At 41.4% G+C, this 26,559-nt stretch overlaps 1 protein-coding gene across 2 annotated transcripts in view; it reads left to right on the top strand.

The window, feature by feature from the left end:
* The window catches only part of zmiz2 (zinc finger, MIZ-type containing 2), a 117,595-nt gene that overhangs the window by 66,309 nt on the left and 24,727 nt on the right, over positions 1-26,559 (top strand). For both annotated transcript variants that reach the window (XM_034191755.1, XM_034191754.1), the window contains exons 8-12: positions 8,656-8,736; positions 8,990-9,167; positions 10,279-10,420; positions 12,952-13,030; positions 15,388-15,519. In XM_034191755.1, the coding sequence (XP_034047646.1) occupies positions 8,656-8,736; positions 8,990-9,167; positions 10,279-10,420; positions 12,952-13,030; positions 15,388-15,519 (612 nt within the window). The remainder of the gene's footprint in view (positions 1-8,655; positions 8,737-8,989; positions 9,168-10,278; positions 10,421-12,951; positions 13,031-15,387; positions 15,520-26,559) is intronic.

The raw sequence follows: 26,559 nt of genomic DNA on the forward strand, positions 1-26,559 counted from the left end.
TCAAAGTCAGGCAAAATCTTATTGCTGTCCTTTAACATTGAACAAATTTTAAAAAAATGTATAACTCTGTCAAAAAATATCAAAATCATAAGATATCCTCCAAGGGTAAGAGGTAAACTATCACCTGACAAAGTTTGATCTGGATCTGATCCAGACTGTGGATTTGAAACCAAGTGCCAAAAAGTAATTACAAATTGTGCATAGCAGAGATAACCAGTGTTCTGTGAAAATGATCTGAAGAAGAATCTGGGGGCGGGGCGGGGAAACAAAGAAAACTTGACAGCACCACACAAAAAAACTGACTCAAGTGCATGAAGTAAATACATCCTCCTGACATTTGCTGACATGTAATTTAGCTTATGAAAAGCCACTTCTAAGAGGAGTTTAACCTCAAAAATGTTTCCAAGGTAAAAAACTTGTATTGGCTGAGGTTTGTGTTCTATGAGCTCGGTGCTCTCATTGAAGATTTTTATCTTGTTTTGCTTTTATTCCTGGGAAAGCCCTGTATAAATAGTTATTTTCATTATGTAAATCACACTTGTTTAAGTGAGTGTGTGAGTGAGAGCTGTATCACAAAACCCAATGGACTCTGCTGCTTCTTAACATTAAATATCATATAAATAAATAAATCAATAAATATAAATATCACATTTGGGTTGTAATTTTTTCTGTGATTCAAGCCGGGTCTGAGTGTTTACTGGTGCCACACTTTGCTGCATTCACCACAGCGGCTTTTGTCCTCGGTAGCAGCCACGCAGCCAGAAAACTGGTCCATCTTCACCACTCAAAAGTAACCATTCATCTGCCACAGCCAGGTAAAATGTGGTTGTTCTCTTGGCCTTCTCAAGTTGCTGGGGTCCCCAACACTGAGCCACCTACAGAAACAAGAGAAGCACAACACGTCCAAAATATCATAGGTGACGTTCCCTCAAAATACTCCTTTTCTGAGACTCCCCAAGTAACATTTCATTCCAGCAGTACCCAAGGATCCTCCAAAGAGACCTGGTACCAAAGACAGCCAGTTTTCACCTTAGGGTCACTGGTTAGCATCCAAGTCTCATAACCATGCAGTAAGACAGTAACCACCAGAACCCTACAGACTTGGACCTTCCTTCTCCTTCAAAGATATCTGCATTACCAAACATTTCTGTCTAACCATCATCTAGCTGCCCACCATTCCCCCAGTTCGTCCCAGTGCTCTCCTCCTCTGTGCACTCGCCTCACACCTCAATTGGTTCCACCTCTCATTCTCCTCGACGCCTCTCATCACCATCACTGCAGAAGATGTGAGAAGAATTGGTCGCCTGTGTCCAGGAAAGGCTGCGGGTCCTGACGGTCTCAGCCCCAGAGTGCTGAAAGGATGTGCTTTCCAGCTGTGTGGGATTTTCCTGCACATCTTCAACTTGAGCCTGAGCCAGATGGTTGTTCTTGAGCAGTGGAAAACCTCATGTCTGGTTCCTGTGCTCAAGAAGAAGAACCCCAACACACTTAATGACTCCAGACCTGTGGCCCGAACAGCACATGTTATGAAGTCACTGGAGAGGCTTGTCCTGATGTTCCTCCACACAGTCACTGAATCATCTCAGGACCCCGTGCGTACCAGCCCAACAGGGGAGTGAAGGATGCCATCTTCATGCTGAACAGAGCTTAGTCTCACCTGGTGGAGGCAGGCAGCAAGGAGAGTTATGTTCTTCAATTTCTCCAGTGTGTTCAACACCATCCAGCCCGACCTGCTCAGCTACTCAGGGCCTCGTCACACTTAGCACGACTGAAGCCGAATCGGCCCGAATGGGGGGGCTGAACTTCAAGGTGCAGTCGGGAGGGACAGACATTCAGACAGCCCTGTACGAATGCCGTACGACCACTTAGAATGTGGGCGGATCCCGCCTCAACTGATTTATGCAGAACCGTGTGTATGCATACGATTGTAGTCCAGACATGTTTGGAACACAGTACGAATACCTAGAATGCTGTCAGATTGCAGTAAGAATAAGAATAATGCATGTCAAATGCCTTACGGCTTGCCTTACAACCAAAGTCTGGTTTGAAGGCAAGCAAGAGGAGGGGAGGGGGTACCTAGCACTGTCTTCTGCTGTGTTTGTCAAGATGTGCCATTCCTGTCATGTAAACCAGGCACCTCGGATCATGGCAGTACTGTCGTGCATGTAAGCAGCGATCAGATGATATGAGCTCACACACGTGCAGCGGAGTGATCAGGTAATACAGCCTCATGCCTTTTCCCCTCTTCGGGACATTAGGTGCATGACATGACCACACTGTGGTTGCGATTGCGTGTCACGTGCCCTGACACTCAGCAGAGTGTCCCACTGTCCAGTTGGATGGTGCATCATTTGAGATATATATTTTGTGGTGGATGAGGCATGTGCCATCGGTACATGTCACCACCTCATGGTGATCCTAGGATGACAGGGATTTTATTACATGCTACAGCCTGGCTGTTGTTCCCTGCACTGTGAGATGCATCTGGAGTAGGCGTGTGAATCTCACATTACGCCCGTTTTGCCCCAGCTCTGTGGAACGATCTCCAGGCACACGTATGGCAGTCGGATACTGTGGAGACTTTTAAATCACGTTTAAAGACTTGTTTTCCTTGTTTTATCATTAGTGTTATGATGTGTTTTTATTTTTGTATTCTTTTATGGTTTGTCTCTTTATTGTGTTTTTAAATTTTTAATTCAGTTTTTTCTGTTTTTATTATGTTGTGTGAGGCGCCTTGAGACGATTTCATTGTGAATTGGTGCTATATAAATTAATAAATTTGATTTGATTTCACTGACAATGATTTGATACGCACCTCGATACACTGCCAGCGATACGATACATATAGCGATACATGACGATACTGGCGATACGATTCACCCCTGCTCCAGATTTGATGCGATTTAATATGTATTTGATGGCCATAAAATTCCTCACAATGCGATTTCATGCGATACGATTAGGGATGGGTATTGATAAGATTTTATCTGTGCCATTATCAATTCCCTTATCAGTACCTCTTGTGAATTTTCTGTGTACTAAAAGTCGGCTTTACAGGTTTTCTATGTCAACAACATTTTATTGCGTTTTAAAGTAAATAAATATGAAATTGGTCACTGGAACCTTGATCTCTGGACATAAATAAAAATCAATAAAATCTGTACATGGTCACTGGTTCCTTGATGTACATGATGGATCCTAGATGTCTGGACAGAAATAGAAATAAACAAAATCTGTAGTTTTTGTCAATCATTTCCTTTCAGATATTAATGACTCAACTGTAACTCCATAGACTCTGAGCTGAGCTCTTCAGCCGACTGCGCTGCATGTCATGTTGTTGTTCCTAAAAAACGCAGGAAATCTCATTTTGTGGAGAAAAAAAAAAACAGTTTTGGTTGGTTATAGTTTATTGTTTGCATTATAATGTTTGGAAAGAGGCGCCATTTGATTTAAAATGGTGATCCGCTATGAAATTATTAATTCCGACCAAAATCTTCACAGCTCTTTGGAGCTGTGCACTTAGTCCCACAAAACAGAAGATATTATTATTATTATTATTATTTCCTTTACCTGATGGAGAGCTTCAGTTTACATTGGGTGGTGCCCACGCCAGTGGACTTGCCGCTTCTGAAAACCAGCGAAGCAGAGAACCAGTGAACAGCGGGTCGAAGCGCTGCTTTATTGCTTAAAGTTTCAAGCAGATCCGCTGCAGTCTGCAATCAACGTAGAGAAATAATCCTTTTCTCAATAAACACCCTCAAAACAATGGCCGCTCTGGTGTCCCGAATCATGTTGCGAGTGATGCAACACAATTCAACCCGTCAATTAAATCAATGCACACTGAACAAATCGCACTCTCATCGCACACGTTTGTATCTAGATACTGATTCGTATTGATTAATCTCCACATGCCTAATCTGGAGCCATTCCAAAGGTGATTTTCTATTTTATCTATATTGTAATGGCTTGGCAGTACAGTTGGAACGTCATTCCTCCTAAAAGTTTGACGGTTGTAATGTAATAATGTGTGTTACAGCTGTGACATGCCATTCAGCTGGGCTGTGCCACACCGCTCCTCTGAAACGCATTGACTTGCTGTGGAGCAGCAGCGCGGTGCGACAGCTCGTGGTGTTACAGCTATGATCATAATATTTCACACACATTATCAATTTAATGCATTTCATTTATATTGCGCCAAATCACAACAAAGTTGCCACAAGGCGCATCACACAAGTAAGGTCTAACCTTACCAACCCCCAGAGCAAGAACATAAGCAACAGTGGTAAAGCCCCTTTCACATTGGTGTATTCGTAGAGCTGCTCATTGCAGCGTATCGTCTACGCCGTGTTGAGCAGCTCTACGCCAAGTTTTTTTCTCCCGGGACAGCAGTATGTTGAGGGCTATGCGTGTAGGATGGAAGAAATTAAACATACAGCACCTGTGTGTTCAGAACAGTGATTTGAACCTCAACTCGGAAATCCAGAAACAGCGGGTCTCTCTTTCTGTCTCTGTCTCTCTCTCTCTCTGTCTCTGTGTCTGATCAAACCTGTGACTTTAAAATAAAAGTGCACGTCGGTGCACTCATCAAATGCCCTGATTGATCAGGTCTGATCAAACCTGAAAAGTGCTGTGACTCTGCACCACACGGTGCAGTAGAGAACAGAGCGCACTTCCACAGAGGCAGAAATAACTGTAAAAACCTCCTGATACAGTCCACTGTTTCCCAAGTGCAGTGATGTGTTCTGCACAGCCGGCAGGACTGAACTGGTTTTAAATAGCGCCATGGTACACACGACTGTGTGCACACATTAAAGAGCGAACACACGCAGCTGCAAGTATGAAACGAACACAGAAAACGGCTGAGTACGCGCGCATTTTGGGCGTATTTAAATGAAACACAACGCCACAATCAGCTCTATGAATCAATCACCTCTACGAATACGCCAATGTGAAAGGGGCTTAAGAAAAAACTCCCTCTGATGATTTGAGGAAGAAACCTCAAGCAGACCAGACTCAAAGGGGTGACCCTCTGCTTGAGCCATGCTACTGACGCAATTGACAATACAAATATACAGGAATTTCCATGCTGGTGAACAGCACATTAGCTAACCCATGGGAGAGTAATAACAATGTATCTGTAATATAAGATTTATTACGGATCTGACACCTCGTTCAGATCTGCAAGCTGCTCCACTGTTCTGAGACGCATTGACTCGCAGTGACACACGGTGCTGGTTTGATTGCACAATGTTCACATCTAGCTGACAAGATGAATGCGTGTCATAGACATTGCACATAAGATTTCCTGAGTGGTGGGCACAGCTAACCAAAAAGTTAGCTTTGATAACAGGTACTCAGCTAACTGAAAAGTTATCTTTTATGAAGCTAAACTGATAAACCATCCAAAAATTTATCGGAAGCTACAGCTAACTGATAACTTTCAGTATTGTCTCTGGTAAACTTGCAACAACTACCAACAAACTGATTTGGAGTTTTAACACCATGATCGCTTCTGGTAGCATCAAAGGCGACCACAGACCCAAACAGTGAGTCAACACTTCTGTCTTTGAGCGCCATGCCCCCTGCTGGAAGCTCTTGTTTACTACATAGCTTGCAGCTGAGAGGAGCGACGAAGCTCAGCTCTACACACACACACAAAAAATACATCATTATTCCTTAACAGAATAGAGCAGTGTCGCTGTGAGGCAGAGGTTTTGGAAAATAAGGCAGTTTTTACTTATGGTTTTGATTATTTAAAAAAATAAATAAAGAAAGAATCAGGATAGAATAACTCCATTAATGTCAATTCTGTCTTTTGTACAAAGTTAAAATATAACACATATATATTTTCATTTTAAATAATGCACTAATTCTGTAGTTTTGTAACAAACACACACAGATGCCAAAGGGATTATGGGTAAATGAGCCTCTGCGAACACTGATTGGTTGATTCATTCATTCTATGTAAAAACCAACATGTTCATGTGATCTTACGTGTGTTTGTATTTACATATAAATGTGCTCTTGTAAAATATGCCATTTTATTAATATGTGTATTAAAAAAGTCAAGTTGTGATTAGACAACCGTCTGATATAACTGTGGTCAAAATGCATAGAACATTGCCATCTACTGGCACCCAGACTCTCAGACCCTAACTCTTAATCCTTTGCGTACCAGTTTTTTTGTGTTTTTTTTTTTTTTTTTTTTTTTTTTTGTGCGCCACAGAGTAGCTGCGGTTTAAACAACAGAATCCACGACGACAATTGTAAATGAACATTATACAACCAAAATGTACATTTTTATTTCTTTGGCTGCTGCAAGAGGCTGCAACAACTCTCAGGCGCGTAAAGGATTATGCGATATCTCAATACTTAGGGCAAATACTGCCATAAACACTACTGGCCAGTAGATGGCAGTCGAGACCGTGAAAACTTGCCAAAACAAATATTCCAAATAATCCATGTGGTACATTTAATCTGCGTGGAATTTAATAAATGTAAACCGAATTTCAGACATCTTATATATATATTAGTCTGGAACAAAGAGGACAAACTGTGTTGTAGGACAATAAGCAGGACATTATAAAGCAAACAAGAATCGAAGGCAACTTGCAGTGATTCCAATTGAAAATAATGGAGAAGCAGCCTGAGCTGCTTCTGGCATTTTTACATAAAACAAACATAATAATGTCTATAACCCCAGAGAATATATTCACAAGAGTTTTAGTGCAATACTTTAAAACTAAAACATATATCTGATATTTTCACTTTATAAAACTTCATAAGTGACGTTAATTTAAATAACTTGTCTGAAATTAGTTTGGTTAAAATTTTAACCTTAAATTAAAACTGTATGCCTCTGGATGACTTGGGTGATATTGCAGGTGAGTTAGTATGGTGTCAAGAGCAATTATCTTGTGACCAGCTCTTCTCTGACTGCAGAGGATAAAGTGGTTTCTCCTGAAACCAGCTCTCCTCTGTTTACAGAGAACAGAACTGTTTATCTGCTACAAAAATTTAACAGGTAAGTGCTAAAATCTTTGATATTAGAGTTAACAAATGTTTTTAACTGTTCAAGGTTTATTCACATCACCTGCAAAAACATTAGGGATCTAAATATTATCGGACCAAAACATAGCGGAAGATGATCGATCCGATGATGGTTTTCAAAGTTATCTGAAAAGCTAATCCGATAATGAAAACATTAGCTTTGATAATTAGCGGTTAGAGGATTAGCGGAACTGTGCCCACCACTGGATTTCCTTTGCGCACCCCGAAGTGGAGGTGCATGTGTGGCTCATCCGTGGTACAGTCGGGACCTGCCTGGCCATGGCGAATGTCTCTCGAGCGTGATCAGAATTTTCCGAATGCTGTTTTGACATAGTGAGAATATTAGAACGCAGTCAGGCTGCAGTCAGATGGTTACTTCGAACTGCTGTTAAAGCTTTTTCAACCACGACTGCACCTCAGATGTTTTGAACACGAGCTAAACATTCGGGCCGGCCAGAGGAATTTACCTGACTGTTTGGACTGCACGCATAATGCTGTCGGAGGTTTTCGATTACACCTCGACTTTGCCCGAATGGAGGTAGAATTTTCATTTGGACGTTATTTGGACTCATTTGCCTCTGGTGTGACGGGGTATCAGAGTTATGTGCAATATTGTCCAACTTCTTGTGCATATATCTTTGTCATTTCACAGAAATTTGTTGTATTTATCATAAAAAACATAAGCATTGTTCACTGTTTACTGATTCAGCACTCTGACAAAATAATTTCCTTCGGGATTAGTAAAGGTCTTATTCTTATAGATAAAGTTGATCTTATCTTATTTTCCAGGTGTCTCTCGATTGCAGAGGCCATAAGTCTCACTCCCGAGAGAAATGACTTTCCAAGTTCAACAAAAACAAAACACAGATGTTTAAAATTTCAAACTGCAGTAACACTGCAGATAAGTGCAGCAATACTGTGATTAAGGTCAGCAGGCACTAAAAGCTGCTCTTCAACTGCCTCCACTGATTAACAGCTGGACTGTCAGACGAGGAATCTAGAGCAGATTACCAATGCTTTGAAAGGTGCCAGTATCAGCACCAGTACCGGTCTGGTTGTTGGTGGAAGGACATCTCTCCATTTGATTGCATAAACAGTATCAAACAAAATTATTCATTCGTTTTCTATACCCACTTACCTACGCCAGTCAAGGGTCACAGGGAGGCCAGAGCCGATTCCAGTAGTCATAGGGTGTGAAGCGGGGTGCACCCTGGACAGGACGCCAGTTTATCTCAGGGCCACATATAGACACACACAGTCAATTTAGAGTCACCAATTTTCCTAACCTGTATGTCTTTGGAAGTGGGAACAAGGTGGAATGCCTGGAGAGAACCCACATGCACACAGGAAGAACATGCAAACTCCACACAGAAGGGATCAGGTGGAAAACAATCCCATGACCTTTTTGCTGTGAGGTAACAGTGCTAACCACTAATACAGCAATGGTGAAAATGTATGAAAAATGTCCAAAAATATGAAGAGGACTTGGACACAAGACATGAAACGGTGTGTAAACACAAGAAAATTGTAACCGTTTCAACACTTGGATGTGCTTTGGGTCCAGGTGATAGTCATGTTGAGCACCATGTGTTCTGTGTTCTGCAGTCAGAGTTCAGTGGTCAGGGCAGCCTGCCATCTGGTGGAGCAGGAGGTTATAATGCCTTCACACAAGCTGCAGTCAACGGGGTAAGTCATGCTTCAAGGATTCTCCCCTCCTCCCCCCCAGTTACATCGTGTGCCTTCAGCTTAGCCTCTTCTTCTTACTTGGTAACACAGTTTGGTGAACAAATGACTGTTTTGAGTACTGCATAATGCCACTCTCCTTATTTCAGATACTCTGTAAGGTGTTGCTCCTGTACGTAGTTTATATTGTTAGACATTAGACATTTCACCAGTAAATTTGTCCTTCTAAACATTCGTCCATACGTCCATCTCTCAGCCAGGCCGGGGTGGAGTGATGCCGGGGTATCCAAGCTCACCTGTGGGTGGGAATCCTACCCCTCCGATGACACCTGGTACTTCCATACCGCCCTACCTTTCTCCAGGACACGACACAAAGCCACCACACCTTCCACCAGACGCCAAGCCCAACATCAATACCCAGCAGCCCCCTACAGGTGAGAACCAACAGCAGGAAGCACACTGTGAAGAAGGAACTACCAGAAAGTGCATCTGATAAACTTGACGTGTTTGACACAGATTCAAGCAAATTAAGTGTTTTGTGAACAACTGATGTCACAACATATGGTTTTGTGTAGTGTTGTAAAAATTAGTGATGGGATGATGATACCTCAAGGAGTGTATTGACACACTACACAAACTGTATTGACACTGTGTTGGTCGCTCAATAGTGACCCCTGCAGTAGTTATAAAATCATTGCAGGTAAATAAAATGAAAATAAGATGGAAAAGAAAACGTGCTGCAAACGCAGCATCAGCCTGTGAAATAGTTAATTGCCAGTCCTCTATTTAAAATATGATCTCATCATTGCATAATCTCATGTGCTCAATTTGTGTGTCGAGTTAAGTTGTTCATGAGAAGAGTTTAAAATTTGCTTAAAACCTTCTTTGTGTAAATGCTAACTGAGTGGTTTGTAAGCTGGGTCCACAACCCACTGTACTGCACGTGCGTGCAGTCTACTTCAACAAAACGTGGGCTAAATTTGGAGATCTGTATGTCGTAAGTACTGCCTCAGTAACAAATTTAGGAGCACACAGACCACACGTAGAGGTTTTAGTGCATGCAGACTTTCGCTGTGGTCAGGCTGCGGATTGTGAGTTACTGCCTCAGTACGGATTCAAAGCAGCACATTTTCATTCAATTACTATTGAATTAACCAAATCTGTACGTAGGCAGTATGGATTACGGCACTCACCACATACTATGGAGGCCGACAGATTTGCATGCACAACGCAGCTTCTCACTTGAACTTGGACTTTATTTCCAAACATCAGCAACACAGACACTCCACAGCTTCAGTCTGTTAACTAGCTGTAACTTTTCGAGGCAAGTAAACACTCGTAGAACTTACCGCTGCAGGCTGACAGAAGGCTGGAGAAGAATGATTGTGAAATTTTTTTTTTTTTTTTTTTTGCCATATCGCCCAGCCCTACTCCTGCACACGTTACCATGTGCAAATCTAATTAAACAGGTTGAAAAGGACACAAAGACTATTCTATGTTAATACATTGTCATGTAATGGTGTTTTCTGCCATTTTCTTCTTAAGGTAACCCCAGTGATGACTTGCGTCTGACTTTCCCAGTACGAGACGGGGTTGTGTTGGAGCCATTTAGACTGGAACATAACCTGGCTGTCAGTAATCACGCTTTCCAGCTGAGAGATTCTGTCTACAAAACACTCATGATGAGGTAGGAAGTCAGACAGCAACCTAAGATTGTTTCAAAACAATCTTTTGATTTTTGTTTTTCTGAATAATGGATTGAGTTAGTGTTCACTCTCACTCACTCACTCACTCACTCATCTTCAACCACTTACTCCAAATAAGGGTCTCGGGGGAGTTGGAGCCTATCCGAGCAGTCACAGGGCGTGAGGCGGAGTCACCCTGGACAGGACGCCAGTCTGTCACACGGACACATACAGTGAGGCAAATAAGTATTTGATCCACTGTTGATTTTGCAAGTTTTCCCACCTACAAAGAATGAAGAAGTCTGTAATTTTTATTGGACTATGAGAGACAGAATCTAAAAAAAAAAAAAAAATCAGAAAATCACATTGTATGATTTTTAAACTGGTTAGTACTTGGATGGGAGACCTCTTTGGAACACCAGGGGCTGTGTGTGTTTCTCCAGGTAAAACTGGAGTTGCGTCAGGAAGGGCATCCGGCATAAAACTTGTGCCAATTACTGAAACGGATCTGGCTGTATCCACTGTGGTGACCCCGTACAAAACCGGGAGCAGCTGAATGAACAACAACAACAGTTTGCATTTTATTGCATGAAATAAGTATTTGATCCAGTAGAAACAGACCTTAATATTTGGTACAGTAGCTTTTGTTTGTAATTACAGAGGTCAAACGTTTCCTGTAGTTTTTCACCAGGTTTTCACACACTGCAGCAGGGATTTTGGTCCACTCCTCCATACAGATCTTCTCTAGATCTTTCAGGTTTGGAGTTTCAGCTCCCTCCAAAGATTTTCTATTGAGTTCAGGTCTGAAATGCTTCTTATGGAGCCCCTCCTTAGTTGCCCTGGCTGTGTGTTTGGGGTCATTGTCATGCTGAAGACCCAGCCATGACCCATCTTCAATGCTCTTACTGAGGGAAGGAGGTTGTTTGCCAAAATCTCGCAATACATGACCCCATCCATCCTCCCTTCAATACGGTGCAGTCGTCCTGTCCCCTTTGCAGAAGAGCACCCCCAGAGTATGATGTTTCCACCTCCATGCTTCACGGTTGGGATGGTTTTCTTGGGGTTGTTCTCATCCTCTAAACATGGTAAGTGGAGTTGATTCCAAAAAGCTCTATTCTGGTCTCATCTGACCACATGACCTTCTCCCATGCCTCCTCTGGATCATCCAGATGGCCACTGGTGAACTTCAAACGGGCCTGGACATGTGCTGGCTTGAGCAGGGGGACCTTGCTGCCCTGCAGGATTTTAAACCATGACAGCACATGTGTTACTAATGTAATCTTTGTGACTGTGGTCCCAGCTCTCTTCAGGTCATTGACCAGGTCCTCCTGTGTGGTTCTGAGCTTTCTCAGAATCATCCTTAGCCCACAAAGTGAGATCTTGCATGGAATCCCAGACCGAGGGAGATTGACAGTCTCTTGTGTTTCTTCCACTTTCTATAAATAATCATAACGTTGTCTTCTACCAAGCTGCTTGCCTGTTGTCCTGTAGTCCATCCCAGCCTTGTGCAGGTCTACAGTTTTGTCCCTGGTGTCCTTAGACAGCTCTTTGGTCTTGGCTATGGTGGACAGGTTGGAGTGTGATTGATTGAGTGTGTGAACAGGTGTCTTTTATACAGGTAACAAGTTCAACAGGTGCAATTAATACAGGTAAAGAGTGCAGAATAAGAGGGCTTCTTAAAGAAAAATTAACAGGTCTGTGTGAGACAGAATACTTGCTGGTTGGTAGGTGTTCAAATACTTATTTCATGCAATAAAATGCAAATTAATTATTTAAAAATCATACAATGTGATTTTCTGAGTTTTTTTTATTTTTTATTCTGTCTCTCACAGTTGAAGTGAATCTACAATAAAAATGACATACCTCAACATTCTTTCGAGGTGGGAAAACCTGCAAAACTGACTGTGGATCAAATACTTACTTGCCTCAGTATAGACAAACAAACATATTCACACCTACTGAGCTAAGTTTCCAGTCCAGCTAACCTGCATGTCTTTGGATGTGGGAGATAGATGTAGAGATGCTGCCTTGGTCAGGGGCAGAGAAAGGAGCAGACCCTAAATAAGCAGGTTTGTGATTGCAGGAGGAAACGCACACAAACACGAGAACACGCAAGCTCCACACAGAGAGGCCACAGGTGGGAAATGATCCCATGACCTTCTTGCTGTGAGGCAACAGTGCTAACCACTAATCCACCGTGCTGCCCTCTGTTAGTGTTCAGTAAAAAAAAGTGTAATATTTCTCACCACAATTTTGTTTCACAGATTTCACTGATAACTTAAATGTGGCTGAAAGTACTAAAAATGCATAAAATATAGTTAAAATTGTTGTACTAAGAAGGAGGTTAAAATTTCCACCTACACAAACTGAGATGTGCTGTGTGACAGTCGGCCGTGTCAGAACGGACACAGATTACTAACTTTGGCTTCACTCTGATTTTGAAGTGGAATGTTCCTGACGGTTTATTCTCAGTGGGTTCAACACTTCTGACCCACCCACTCCCTGACAGCTTGTGTTGTCTTTCCCCCTGCAGACCTGATCTGGAGTTGCAGTTTAAGTGCTACCACCATGAGGACAGACAAATGAACACTAACTGGCCAGCCTCAGTACAAGTAAGCATCAGTCCTTTAATTCCAAATCCACTTGAATGTTGATGAATGTATCAACATCAGTGTATGAATGTTGTAGAGAAAATTTCATAGTTGTTCTGCCCTCTTCTGTTTGTCATAATTTTAGTGTTTTGTTGCCATATCGATGCCACAGCCATGCTGCTGTGAGCACGTCTGATCCCAAAAGAGGCAAAGCAGTGCACGTTCTGATTAGTGCCGGTCTGGAAGACCACTTGTGAACACCAGAAGCTGTGACCAGGTTTCTCGGTGTAGTAGTTAAATAAGGAAGGGCATCAGATGTCAGACCTGTGCCATATCCTATTGTGGATCCATAAAACACAGTGGAAAGTAAAGAAAAAAGTTATATATTAACAAATACAAATGTACAGAAGCAAAGCAAACATTAGAAATACAACTGCACTTAACAGACGTATGCAAGAAAAAAAGTAGACCGGCTATTATTACCTTTACTAGCAGACTGAGGAGGCTGTTTAACCTTTGGTCTGTAGGTCTTTCTGTCTTCATGAGGAAGGCTCAGATAAGTCAGAATTCTGTGTCTGAAGGGTTATGTACAGATCTGTATATGTTAAATGGACTGCATTTATATCATGCTTTTCCATCTGCATCAGACACTCAAAGCGCTTTACAATAATGTCTCACATTCACCCCGATGTCAGGCTGCTGCCATACAAGGTGCTCACTACACACTGGGAGATACTAGGGGATTAAGGACCTTGCCCAAGGGCCCTTAGTGATTTTCCAGTCAGGCTGGGATTTGAGCCGAGGATCCTCTGGTCTCAAGCCCAACTCTTAACTACTAGACCATCACCTCTGTATGATTGTATAAGGTCAGTTCTTGGATAATGCCACAGATGTCCACCTCCACTGGACCCCGGCCAGGGAGGGCAAAGGAAATGTTGATATGTAATGTAACATGTATGTGGCAGGCATTCGTCATGTACAGTGGGTGTGAACAGCATGCAATCAAACTGAAAGTACTGTGTGCCGCTGCACCTCTCTGTGGTCTCATGCGCAGTCATGCGTCATAGTGCACGTCAGGCACGGAGCTGAACAGATCTCACCGCTGTAATATACATATTATTACCTGCTCACCATCTAAACTCTGTAGGAGGTGTGATGTGGAGCTGTATCGCAGACTGTGACAACATTATTAAACATGAAACTCACCTCCTCACCACCAGGACAGCGCAAAGCGCACAGGAACCAAATCACAGCCTATGATGAAAAGCCTCTCACCAGGCTGCAAAAATTAAATCCCATGTGATGATCCAACTGACATTGCGGTGTACAGAGTTGCATTGTGCTCCTGAAGTAAGCAAAAAAGAAATTAAAGTTTGCTGAAAAGGCTGCATCTGACGCATGGTGTAACTGTTTGGTCTGCTGCCAGCAAACTGTCAGCAGAGGTGTCCAGTGGCACGCATGCGTAGTGGCTCATGCAGCCTTTATGAACATACACACAGCTGAGTGATAATTTCAGCCCCACGTGTGTGCGTGGGGTGCACACGCATGTGCAACACAGCGATGCCTCCCACTCTGCTCCGTGTTTCTTCCAGTCGTTTGGACATCGGGCAGTCTTCAGTGCCTTTTATGGCTGTCTGACGGCAGTCTGTGTCATCTAAACTGTTGTCTATATGCGCAATGACCCAAAAAATACTGTAAAAGCAACCATAGAAATTTTTGGGGATTTTGTTTTTCTTTTTTTTTTTTTCTTCTTTTTTTTTTAATTTGAGGGTAAATGTTCCACAAACGTCAACTCATCCACATGATGTTGCTTCAGCTGAGCTTGTATTTCACATGATAAAGACAAAGGCGAAGTTTTTGTTCCCAAATATCATCACAGCATCTGCAGAAAGCTGCTGTGATGATCTCAAAGAGCATCATCAAAAAAAGAAACCAAGCATCTGGTGATGTCTGTGCGTTTAGGACTTCAGGCTGCAAAGGATTTGTAACCCAGTATCACACATCATTTTAGATTGTCCAGTCACTTTAAATTCTCTGAAAAAGGGGACTTCATTTTAAAATGCTGTATTTCCAGTGCAGTTCATCCACACTGGACGTGAACTAAAGCTAAAGATTTGTCAGCCGAGTTTATTCTATTTGTGTTTTTAAGTCCAATATCCTGTGGAAGACCATAGGCAAAAAAAAAAAACCTTTATTAAGCTGTGTGTGTGTGTGTGTGTGCGCGCGCGCGCGCACTTTATACATTGATGATGGAGCCATTTGTTGCACACACACAAAAAAATTGAGTTTCTAGTGTTAATGTTTTTTTTTTTTCCACCAAATTGAAAGGTGTCCTTCCTTCAAAGGCTGAACTCGCTCTTTCTTTCCTTTTATATCAGGTGAGCGTTAACGCCACGCCTTTGTCGATTGAAAGAGGTGATAACAAAACCTCCCATAAGCCTTTGTACCTGAAGCAGGTGTGCCAGCCTGGACGTAACACCGTACAGATCACCGTGACTGCCTGCTGCTGTGTAAGTCTTCTTGAAATGTTAACTTTCTCTCAACACTTTTTATTATTGTACATCAGAGACTTATTGTAAAGACTGCAAATAAAGATGGACACCGTTCTCCCCTTCATTCCCATTAAGCAAATGAAACAAGAAGTGCATAAGCACGGGAGCTGTCATATCATTCAGCTGCCTTCTTTTGGAATCAGATTTTCATAGCAGATGGGACACAGTCTGAGCTGATGAACAAAGAAAATGACAGGGAGAGAAGGTTGAATGATGTGAAGAGAATGAATCTGCAGTGCGACGGAGGAGTCGGGTTGAAGTTAGGACCACTGTGAAAAGCATTTGTGTACATGACAGTGGGGTAGCAGTGGGGTTTTTAGTCCTGTAAAGTTTGGGCCATGCACTCATGTCACACTTCGCCACATCCACAATACCATGGAACTGCCTTGGGTTCTGAATGGCAGACAACTGGTCCATTAACGCCTCTCAAAAGCAGCTTTCTATCTGCCGCAGCCAGGTGTAGTGTGGCTGTGCCTTTGGCCTTCTCCAATCACTGCCATCCTTAACACTCAGGCCCCTATGTGCTGGATTATGTTTAGAAAAACCCACAACATAGCAAAAATATCAATGCTGACACTCCCTCACAATGCAAGTGATGTTCCTCTCACGTTGGTCTCCCTTAGTAACCGCACATTTGATAAAAAGTCATGCCAGCAGTACCCAAGACATCACCTTATATAACTGATTAACATCCAACCTCACAACCGTACAGTAAGGAAGCACCAACCAAAGCAACTATGCTGCTAGTCTCCACAACCTTAACCAACACCCGGTCAGTCTACGCAAGCGCTGAACAGTGGAGGAGCCAGAACACATCACTGATAAACAGTCATGACTGGAAAAAGACTGAGCCACCTGCCTCCATTCCATACAGCACTCACAGGTTTCACAAATTTTAGACGGATTATTTAATATAAAACCTTAGAAAGTGAGAGGATACCTGAAGAGAGGAGACGTGTATTGGTATCCAATTTAGGCATAAGTGTGATGTGCAGCACTGCAGTAAGTGCAGAGGCATAAACGTGATTGTAGACATTATGAAGTTGTGGGAAAGATGAGTGGAAGCTACACTTAAAGGGGAAAAAAGTGAAAGTCTGTGGAGCAATCTGGTTTAATGTCTATAAAAAAGCACTATAGATGTATTGCTTGCTTTAAGTATGTTTACAGAGAGGTATAGCGAGGACCAGAAGGAGTTTCACTGTGTGTTTGTGGATTTAGAGAAAGTTTATTATAGGATCCTGAGAGAGGACAGTATTATGTGAGAAAGCTGGGAGTAGCAGAAAAATACAATGGTGGTGGAGGATGTGTGTGAAGACGGTGTGACGTGTAAAGTAAGAATGACATATAGCTTCAAGGTGGAAGTGGGTTTACATCAAGGATTAGATCTGAGCCCTTTCTTGTTCGCAATAGTGATGGACAGGATGTCGGAGAAGATCAGACAGGAGTCTCCATGGACGATGATTGCAGAAGACTTTGTGATCTGTAGTGAGTAGAGAGCAGGTTGAGACTAGCCTGGAGAGGTTGAGATATGCTCTGGAGAGAAGGGGAATGAAAGTCAGTAGGACTAAGACAGTACATGTGTGTGAATGAGAGGGAGCATGGTGGGATAGTGAAGTTAAAAGCAGTAAAGGTGTTGATGGTAGATGAGTTTAAATACTTGGGTCAGCTGTCCAGCATAATGGCAAGTGTGGTAGAGAGGTGAAGAAGAGTGCAGGCAGGGTGGAAAAAGGTGGCAGGAGTGATTTGTGACACAATGTCTGGCCTTGTCTAAGACATTGTAGAACCTTCAGCACCACTTATTAAAATATTTAAGTGAACGTATGTATTAACGGTGTCCAGTAGTGGTTTTTGGTACAGGCTGCACTTATCAAATCAAATCAATTTTATTTATATAGCGCCAAATCACAACAAACAGTTGCCCCAAGGTGCTTTATATTGTAAGGCAAAAGCCATACAATAATTACAGAAAAACCCCAAAGGTCAAAACGACCCCCTGTGAGCAAGCACTTGACGACAGTGGGAAGGAAAAGCTCCCTTTAACAGAAAGAAACCTCCAGCAGAACCAGGCTCAGGGAGGGGCAGTCTTCTGCTAGGACTGGTTGGGGCTGAGGGAGAGAACCAGGAAAAAGACATGCTGTGGAAGAGAGCAGAGATCAATCACTAATGATTAAATGCAGAGTGGTGCATACAGAGCAAAAAGAGAAAGAAACACTCAGTGCATCATGGGAACCCCCCAGCAGTCTACGTCTATAGCAGCATAACTAAGGGATGGTTCAGGGTCACCTGATCCAGCCCTAACTATAAGCTTTAGCAAAAAGGAAAGTTTTAAGCCTAATCTTAAAAGTAGAGAGGGTGTCTGTCTCCCTGATCTGAATTGGGAGCTGGTTCCACAGGAGAGGAGCCTGAAAGCTGAAGGCTCTGCCTCCCATTATACTCTTACAAACCCTAGGAACTACAAGTAAGCCTGCAGTCTGAGAGCGAAGCGCTCTATTGGGGTGATATGGTACTATGAGGTCCCTAAGATAAGAAGGGACCTGATTATTCAAAACCTTATAAGTAAGAAGAAGAATTTTAAATTCTATTCTAGAATTAACAGGAAGCCAATGAAGAGAGGCCAATATGGGTGAAATATGCTCTCTCCTTCTAGTCCCCGTCAGTACTGTAGCTGCAGCATTTTGAATTAACTGAAGGCTTTTCAGGGAACTTTTAGGACAACCTGATAATAATGAATTACAATAGTCCAGCCTAGAGGAAATAAATGTATGAATTAGTTTTTCAGCATCACTCTGAGACAAGACCTTTCTAATTTTAGAGATATTGTGCAAATGCAAAAAAAAGCAGTCCTACATATTTGTTTAATATGCGCTTTGAATGACATATCCTGATCAAAAATGACTCCAAGATTTCTCATAGTATTACTAGAGGTCAGGGTAATGCCATCCAGAGTAAGGATCTGGTTAGACACCATGTTTCTAAGATCTGTGGGGCCAAGTACAATAACTTCAGTTTTATCTGAATTTAAAAGCAGGAAATTAGAGGTCATCCATGTCTTTGTCTGAAAGACATTCCTGCAGTTTAGCTAATTGGTGTGTGTCCTCTGGCTTCATGGATAGATAAAGCTGGGTATCATCTGTGTAACAATGAAAATTTAAGCAATACCATCTAATAATACTACCTAAGGGAAGCATGTATAAAGTGAATAAAATTGGTCCTAGCACAGAACCTTGTGGAACTCCATAATTAACTTTAGTCTGTGAAGAAGATTCCCCATTTACATGAACAAATTGTAATCTATTAGACAAATATGATTCAAACCACCGCAGCGCAGTGCCTTTAATACCTATGGCATGCTCTAATCTCTGTAATAAAATTTTATGGTCAACAGTATCAAAAGCAGCACTGAGGTCTAACAGAACAAGCACAGAGATGAGTCCACTGTCCGAGGCCATAAGAAGATCATTTGTAACCTTCACTAATGCTGTTTCTGTACTATGATGAATTCTAAAACCTGACTGAAACTCTTCAAATAGACCATTCCTCTGCAGATGATCAGTTAGCTGTTTTACAACTACCCTCTCAAGAATTTTTGAGAGAAAAGAAAGGTTGGAGATTGGCCTATAATTAGCTAAGATAGCTGGGTCAAGTGATGGCTTTTTAAGTAATGGTTTAATTACTGCCACCTTAAAAGCCTGTGGTACATAACCAACTAACAAAGATAGATTGATCATATTTAAGATCGAAGCATTAATTAATGGTAGGGCTTCCTTGAGCAGCCTGGTAGGAATGGGGTCTAATAGACATGTTGATGGACATGAAGGATTAAAAGCAACAAAGTGTCAAATCACAGCCTTTTGCTGTGTCTAATTTACCAGGTGCACGTCAGGCTGCGGGTCTGAGTCTGAACATGGTTTGAAAAAGATAAACATTCGGACTTTTAATCAGTGAAATGACTCCAGTCCTATATGCGAGGGGTGTAATGGAAATACATTGTGATCGGACGGGATGTTTTATCCGATGTGAGTGAAAAATCTGCTGTACAAAATCTGTTATATACAGTGGTTATTACGTGGAAAACAATACAAAAACTTTGGGACTTTTTTTGTCCGGTGACTGAATATCTGGTTTATATGACGACGGTTTAGGTGAGTTTTACTGTACATGGGACTGAACATTAAGTTTACCTCTCAAAGCTTTGATGATGAAGTCGATTCCATCCCACACGCTGACTTTATTTTCCCAAATGTTTGTTCTATTCGGATCTGAAATGAATCTGTACATCTTGAAGCCCTTGTTGTGTCTATTTGTGCCTCCAAATGCACAACAACCTGACATTTTCAGTGAATAAATAAATAAAATAGCTGGATTTACATACAGACACATTAACAGCAAATGGACTTTGAACCCAAGATGGCACCAGGAGTCATGTGACCGTTTGTTTCTAATAAAGGCACTCTAGGTGGGGGGGTTAGTGGGCTGAAGTCAGATACACCTCGACTTTCTTCCAAATAACGCACATCTCATTACACGAAGCCAACATATGGCCATCGGATATTGCAAAGACCTGTCTGTCTGTCTGTCTGTCTGTGTTCAGCATAAGTCCAGTTCTATTACTGCCAAAGTCTTCAAATTCACAGGGAAAATTCTTGGGACACAGACCTTAGACAAGTTCAAAGATGGCTAACCTTGACCTAGTTTAAAAGGTATTTTAAAAGGTTAAAAAGTCACATTCTGTCTCAATCTGTTCAGTTAAGTTTTTGAGTGGTAGGGGTGACAGCCAGTCAGAGTAGAGCTGCACCGTGACATCGCAGTCTGGTTGCTAACTGCAAACTCAGTTTTATTTGTGTGTAAATATATCCTCTTTGTCATATTTTATGTAAAGGCAAGTGAGAAACAAACTCTTCTAAAACTGAAAATGCTGTTTTTAGAACCTAATAATACCTCTGAAGTGATTTAAAAGATGTTTAGCAGACGTTAGCATACATGCTAATGTCCGTTAACTCAAAGATAACTTTCGGTCTTTTCAAAAGCTCATGTTCACATATTATGTAAAAGCTAGCGACAGATAAACACTTCTGAAACTGAAAATGCTGTTTTTGGAACCTAATAATTACTTAAACAACTGCAAATTGTAAAGAAAGCAATGCTCATACGGCCAAGGGTATTTTAGCATTGCGTTATATTTTATATTATAAATACAGGCCTATAATTCCTGCACGTTGTTCTGAATTATGTGAAATGGTGACTAAAAATAGGTGATACAAAATGATTATGTGGTCACTCAGGTGAAGTGGTTTAGTCTCGACTACTTCTGGTCATGGGGGGGGTCCAGAAAAGCCATCAGGTGCCCAATTTAGGAAAAAAAGAAGAGGAGAAACCGGCAAAGGATAAAGGTATGCAAATATACGGTATTCATGTCATGAATGAAGGCTAATGTCAATTGGTGGTGTAACATGTTTGTTAGCGTTCTTGCTATGATACTTGCTGCATGTTTATATAACAATAATTCAGTCTTAAGAAACGAGATCTTAATTCCCCATAAAATTGTACTCAAAATGGTCAGAGAAATTGTCAGGCTTTTTAAAATGATTATTTTACACACTGCTAAATGGCACAAACTGGACTTTGTCAGAGGGATGCATGAACAACAATAATAATAATAATTATTATTAATATTATAATAATTATAAATTATTTATGAGATGTAAGGTATATTAGCTGAAGCTGTTACAGGTTTTTGAAAAAACCTGTTATTTTTGTGTGGATATTTTAGGGGAGAAATATTAAAGTAATAATGTGTGTAAATAAACATATGTTTCAATAGAAGAATAACTCATACGTACAACAAAACTGTTCCAAGTTCAGTTATTATTTATATCCATCATTTGGGTTAACGTTGGGCCTGTAATTAGCCAACGGAATTTCATATCTCTAGGTAGTTTCAAAGACCAACATTTGCTACAACTCTGTGTTAACAAAGCACAATTTACCATACCAACTTTATTTATAAAGCACTTTAACACAACCACTGCTGACACAAAGTGCTGTACACTAAAACATCCATTAAAACACACATAAATAAATGAATAAGAAGTACAATTTAAAAACTAAGTCTCGCTGAGGCCAAAAGGCAAGGAGAAAAAATAGGTTTTTAAACAAACTTTTAAAATGGGCAGTTTAACCAGTCATAACTAAATTGTGACAAGCAGAGAATTGGAGGCAGTAACCAAGGAGCTGATTGTTTCTCCCTGAAAGACAGATTAATTAAGCGTCTAATGACAGCATGGAAGGGCGTGTTTATTCAAATTTACAATTCACACACGTTTTCTATAAGAGTTATATTGTAGTCTGCCGTCTTTTGATGTCAGTTTCAATTTCAGTGGCACTTCTAAAATATTTAAAAATAGCAATAAAATAATAAAAAAATGGCTGTTTGTGCACAATTTTATGGTTTGTTTTGGTTGGGGGGGTGCTCACCCAGTGAGTAATTCACTGTAGAACCATATGGTACGCACACAATGGTGCAGCGCACAGAATTGCACGTAGAATCCCCGGTACAATGCTGCATAGTATGATTATACGTGCGTGAATATTTGTTTCCATAAATCACTGGCATTTTGTCAGACTGTGTCCTTCCAGTCTCATGATCTGTGCGGGAAGGCGGGGTCTTCCCCCCCTTCAGTGCAGAGGAGGCGTGGCCACACGCTGTAGCTTGCTGCATCTCTAAATCAAACAGAGCAAAAGAGCCAGTTGAAGCCAGTGACTGGATTATTTAACCCAGGAACTTTGGAAGCATCAACCTCTTCTCTTTTTCTTTAGAACCATGAACCTAAAAGTGAAAGTGTACTGATAGGCGTTTGGCTTGAGTCACTGTCCACATATGAGGTCAGTCCGCTTCCAGGTTTCAACAGAAAACACCACCAACTTATGACAGATGTTGAGCTTTTGTATGAATTAGTGTAAAATTTCATGGATGAGATGTTTGCCGAAAGCGTACAAGGATTTAAAATCTGTACAGAGTGAGATTTTATGAGATATTGTCTCATTATTGCAGAAATTTATCTTAAATTGACTCAATTTTGAAGGTAGTCTGGCTCCATGTCACGTGACATAAAAACAAAACAATTAACATGATGTGTAAAATTCATCCCAATGTGAATAAGAGATGGAATCCAGTTTCTGAACATTTAATGCCAAAGAAAGTTTACATTTACACTTTGTCTCAGGCCTCTACTGGTGGTTGGCTCTCACTGCGGTATTGTATCACTTCCTGTTCCGGAGCACAGCGGTGTTTTTCTGTATCTGTTAGCTGTTTAATCTGCGCAGTTAGATTGATCTAGTTATCTAGATTACGATTTGTTTCCCAGTGTAATCTTTACGTGCCTTAACTAAAGCACTCCTTCTGCTGAATCACCTCTAAATTATTTACACATTATTCACTTTGCGTGTTTTTAGGAATCCGCTAGCTTAGCGTAGCTACTAGCTCTTAGCCGATTTAGCATGGCGGCTTCTCCTGTCTCTCCCGCACTTTTCTGCTCTGGGTGTGAAATGTTTAGTTATTCCTCGGCTTCCTTTAGCAGTAATGGTACTTGTAATAAGTGTAGCTTATTCGTAGCTTTGGAGGCCAGGCTGGGCGAATTGGAGACTCGGCTCCGCACCATGGAAAATTCTACAGCTAGCAAGGCCCCTGTAGTCGGTGCGGACCAAGGTAGCTTAGCCGCCGTTAGTTCCCCCCTGGCAGATCCCGAGCAGCCGGGAAAGCAGGCCGACTGGGTGACTGTGAGGAGGAAGCGTAGCCCTAAACAGAAGCCCCGTGTACACCGCCAACCCGTTCACATCTCTAACCGTTTTTCCCCACTCGACGACACACCCGCCGAGGATCAAACTCTGGTTATTGGCGACTCTGTTTTGAGAAATGTGAAGTTAGCGACACCAGCAACCATAGTCAATTGTCTTCCGGGGGCCAGAGCAGGCGACATTGAAGGAAATTTGAAACTGCTGGCTAAGGCTAAGCGTAAATTTGGTAAGATTGTAATTCACGTCGGCAGTAATGACACCCGGTTACGCCAATCGGAGGTCACTAAAATTAACATTAAATCGGTGTGTAACTTTGCAAAAACAATGTCGGACTCTGTAGTTTTCTCTGGGCCCCTCCCCAATCGGACCGGGAGTGACATGTTTAGCCGCATGTTCTCCTTGAATTGCTGGCTGTCTGAGTGGTGTCCAAAAAATGAGGTGGGCTTCATAGATAATTGGCAAAGCTTCTGGGGAAAACCTGGTCTTGTTAGGAGAGACGGCATCCATCCCACTTTGGATGGAGCAGCTCTCATTTCTAGAAATCTGGCCAATTTTCTTAAATCCTCCAAACCGTGACTATCCAGGGTTGGGACCAGGAAGCAGAGTTGTAGTCTTACACACCTCTCTGCAGCTTCTCTCCCCCTGCCATCCCCTCATTACCCCATCCCCGTAGAGACGGTGCCTGCTCCCAGACTACCAATAACCAGCAAAAATCTATTTAAGCATAAAAATTCAAAAAGAAAAAATAATATAGCACCTTCAACTGCACCACAGACTAAAACAGTTAAATGTGGTCTATTAAACATTAGGTCTCTCTCTTCTAAGTCCCTGTTGGTAAATGATATAATAATTGATCAACATATTGATTTATTCTGCCTAACAGAAACCTGGTTACAGCAGGATGAATATGTTAGTTTAAATGAGTCAACACCCCCGAGTCACACTAACTGTCAGAATGCTCGTAGCACGGGCCGGGGCGGAGGATTAGCAGCAATCTTCCATTCCAGCTTATTAATTAATCCAAAACCCAGACAGAGCTTTAATTCATTTGAAAGCTTGTCTCTTAGTCTTGTCCATCCAAATTGGAAGTCCCAAAAACCAGTTTTATTTGTTATTATCTATCGTCCACCTGGTCGTTACTGTGAGTTTCTCTGTGAATTTTCAGACCTTTTGTCTGACTTAGTGCTTAGCTCAGATAAGATAATTATAGTGGGCGATTTTAACATCCACACAGATGCTGAGAATGACAGCCTCAACACTGCATTTAATCTATTATTAGACTCTATTGGCTTTGCTCAAAAAGTAAATGAGTCCACCCACCACTTTAATCATATCTTAGATCTTGTTCTGACTTATGGTATGGAAATAGAAGACTTAACAGTATTCCCTGAAAACTCCCTTCTGTCTGATCATTTCTTAATAACATTTACATTTACTCTGATGGACTACCCAGCAGTGGGGAATAAGTTCATTACACTAGAAGTCTTTCAGAAAGCGCTGTAACTAGGTTTAAGGATATGATTCCTTCTTTATGTTCTCTAATGCCATATACCAACACAGTGCAGAGTAGCTACCTAAACTCTGTAAGGGAGATAGAGTATCTCGTCAATAGTTTTACATCCTCATTGAAGACAACTTTGGATGCTGTAGCTCCTCTGAAAAAGAGAGCTTTAAATCAGAAGTGTCTGACTCCGTGGTATAACTCACAAACTCGTAGCTTAAAGCAGATAACCCGTAAGTTGGAGAGGAAATGGCGTCTCACTAATTTAGAAGATCTTCACTTAGCCTGGAAAAAGAGTCTGTTGCTCTATAAAAAAGCCCTCCGTAAAGCTAGGACATCTTTCTACTCATCACTAATTGAAGAAAATAAGAACAACCCCAGGTTTCTTTTCAGCACTGTAGCCAGGCTGACAAAGAGTCAGAGCTCTATTGAGCTGAGTATTCCATTAACTTTAACTAGTAATGACTTCATGACTTTCTTTGCTAACAAAATTTTAACTATTAGAGAAAAAATTACTCATAACCATCCCAAAGACGTATCGTTATCTTTGGCTGCTTTCAGTGATGCCGGTATTTGGTTAGACTCTTTCTCTCCGATTGTTCTGTCTGAGTTATTCTCATTAGTTACTTCATCCAAACCATCAACATGTTTATTAGACCCCATTCCTACCAGGCTGCTCAAGGAAGCCCTACCATTATTTAATGCTTCGATCTTAAATATGATCAATCTATCTTTGTTAGTTGGCTATGTACCACAGGCTTTTAAGGTGGCAGTAATTAAACCATTACTTAAAAAGCCATCACTTGACCCAGCTATCTTAGCTAATTATAGGCCAATCTCCAACCTTCCTTTTCTCTCAAAAATTCTTGAAAGGGTAGTTGTAAAACAGCTAACTGATCATCTGCAGAGGAATGGTCTATTTGAAGAGTTTCAGTCAGGTTTTAGAATTCATCATAGTACAGAAACAGCATTAGTGAAGGTTACAAATGATCTTCTTATGGCCTCGGACAGTGGACTCATCTCTGTGCTTGTTCTGTTAGACCTCAGTGCTGCTTTTGATACTGTTGACCATAAAATTTTATTACAGAGATTAGAGCATGCCATAGGTATTAAAGGCACTGCGCTGCGGTGGTTTGAATCATATTTGTCTAATAGATTACAATTTGTTCATGTAAATGGGGAATCTTCTTCACAGACTAAAGTTAATTATGGAGTTCCACAAGGTTCTGTGCTAGGACCAATTTTATTTACTTTATACATGCTTCCCTTAGGCAGTATTATTAGACGGTATTGCTTAAATTTTCATTGTTACGCAGATGATACCCAGCTTTATCTATCCATGAAGCCAGAGGACACACACCAATTAGCTAAACTGCAGGATTGTCTTACAGACATAAAGACATGGATGACCTCTAATTTCCTGCTTTTAAACTCAGATAAAACTGAAGTTATTGTTCTTGGCCCCACAAATCTTAGAAACATGGTGTCTAACCAGATCCTTACTCTGGATGGCATTACCCTGACCTCTAGTAATACTGTGAGAAATCTTGGAGTCATTTTTGATCAGGATATGTCATTCAAAGCGCATATTAAACAAATATGTAGGACTGCTTTTTTGCATTTACGCAATATCTCTAAAATCAGAAAGGTCTTGTCTCAGAGTGATGCTGAAAAACTAATTCATGCATTTATTTCCTCTAGGC

Source organism: Thalassophryne amazonica, chromosome 17 (genome assembly GCF_902500255.1).
Source record: "Thalassophryne amazonica chromosome 17, fThaAma1.1, whole genome shotgun sequence".
Classification (NCBI taxonomy): domain Eukaryota; kingdom Metazoa; phylum Chordata; class Actinopteri; order Batrachoidiformes; family Batrachoididae; genus Thalassophryne; species Thalassophryne amazonica.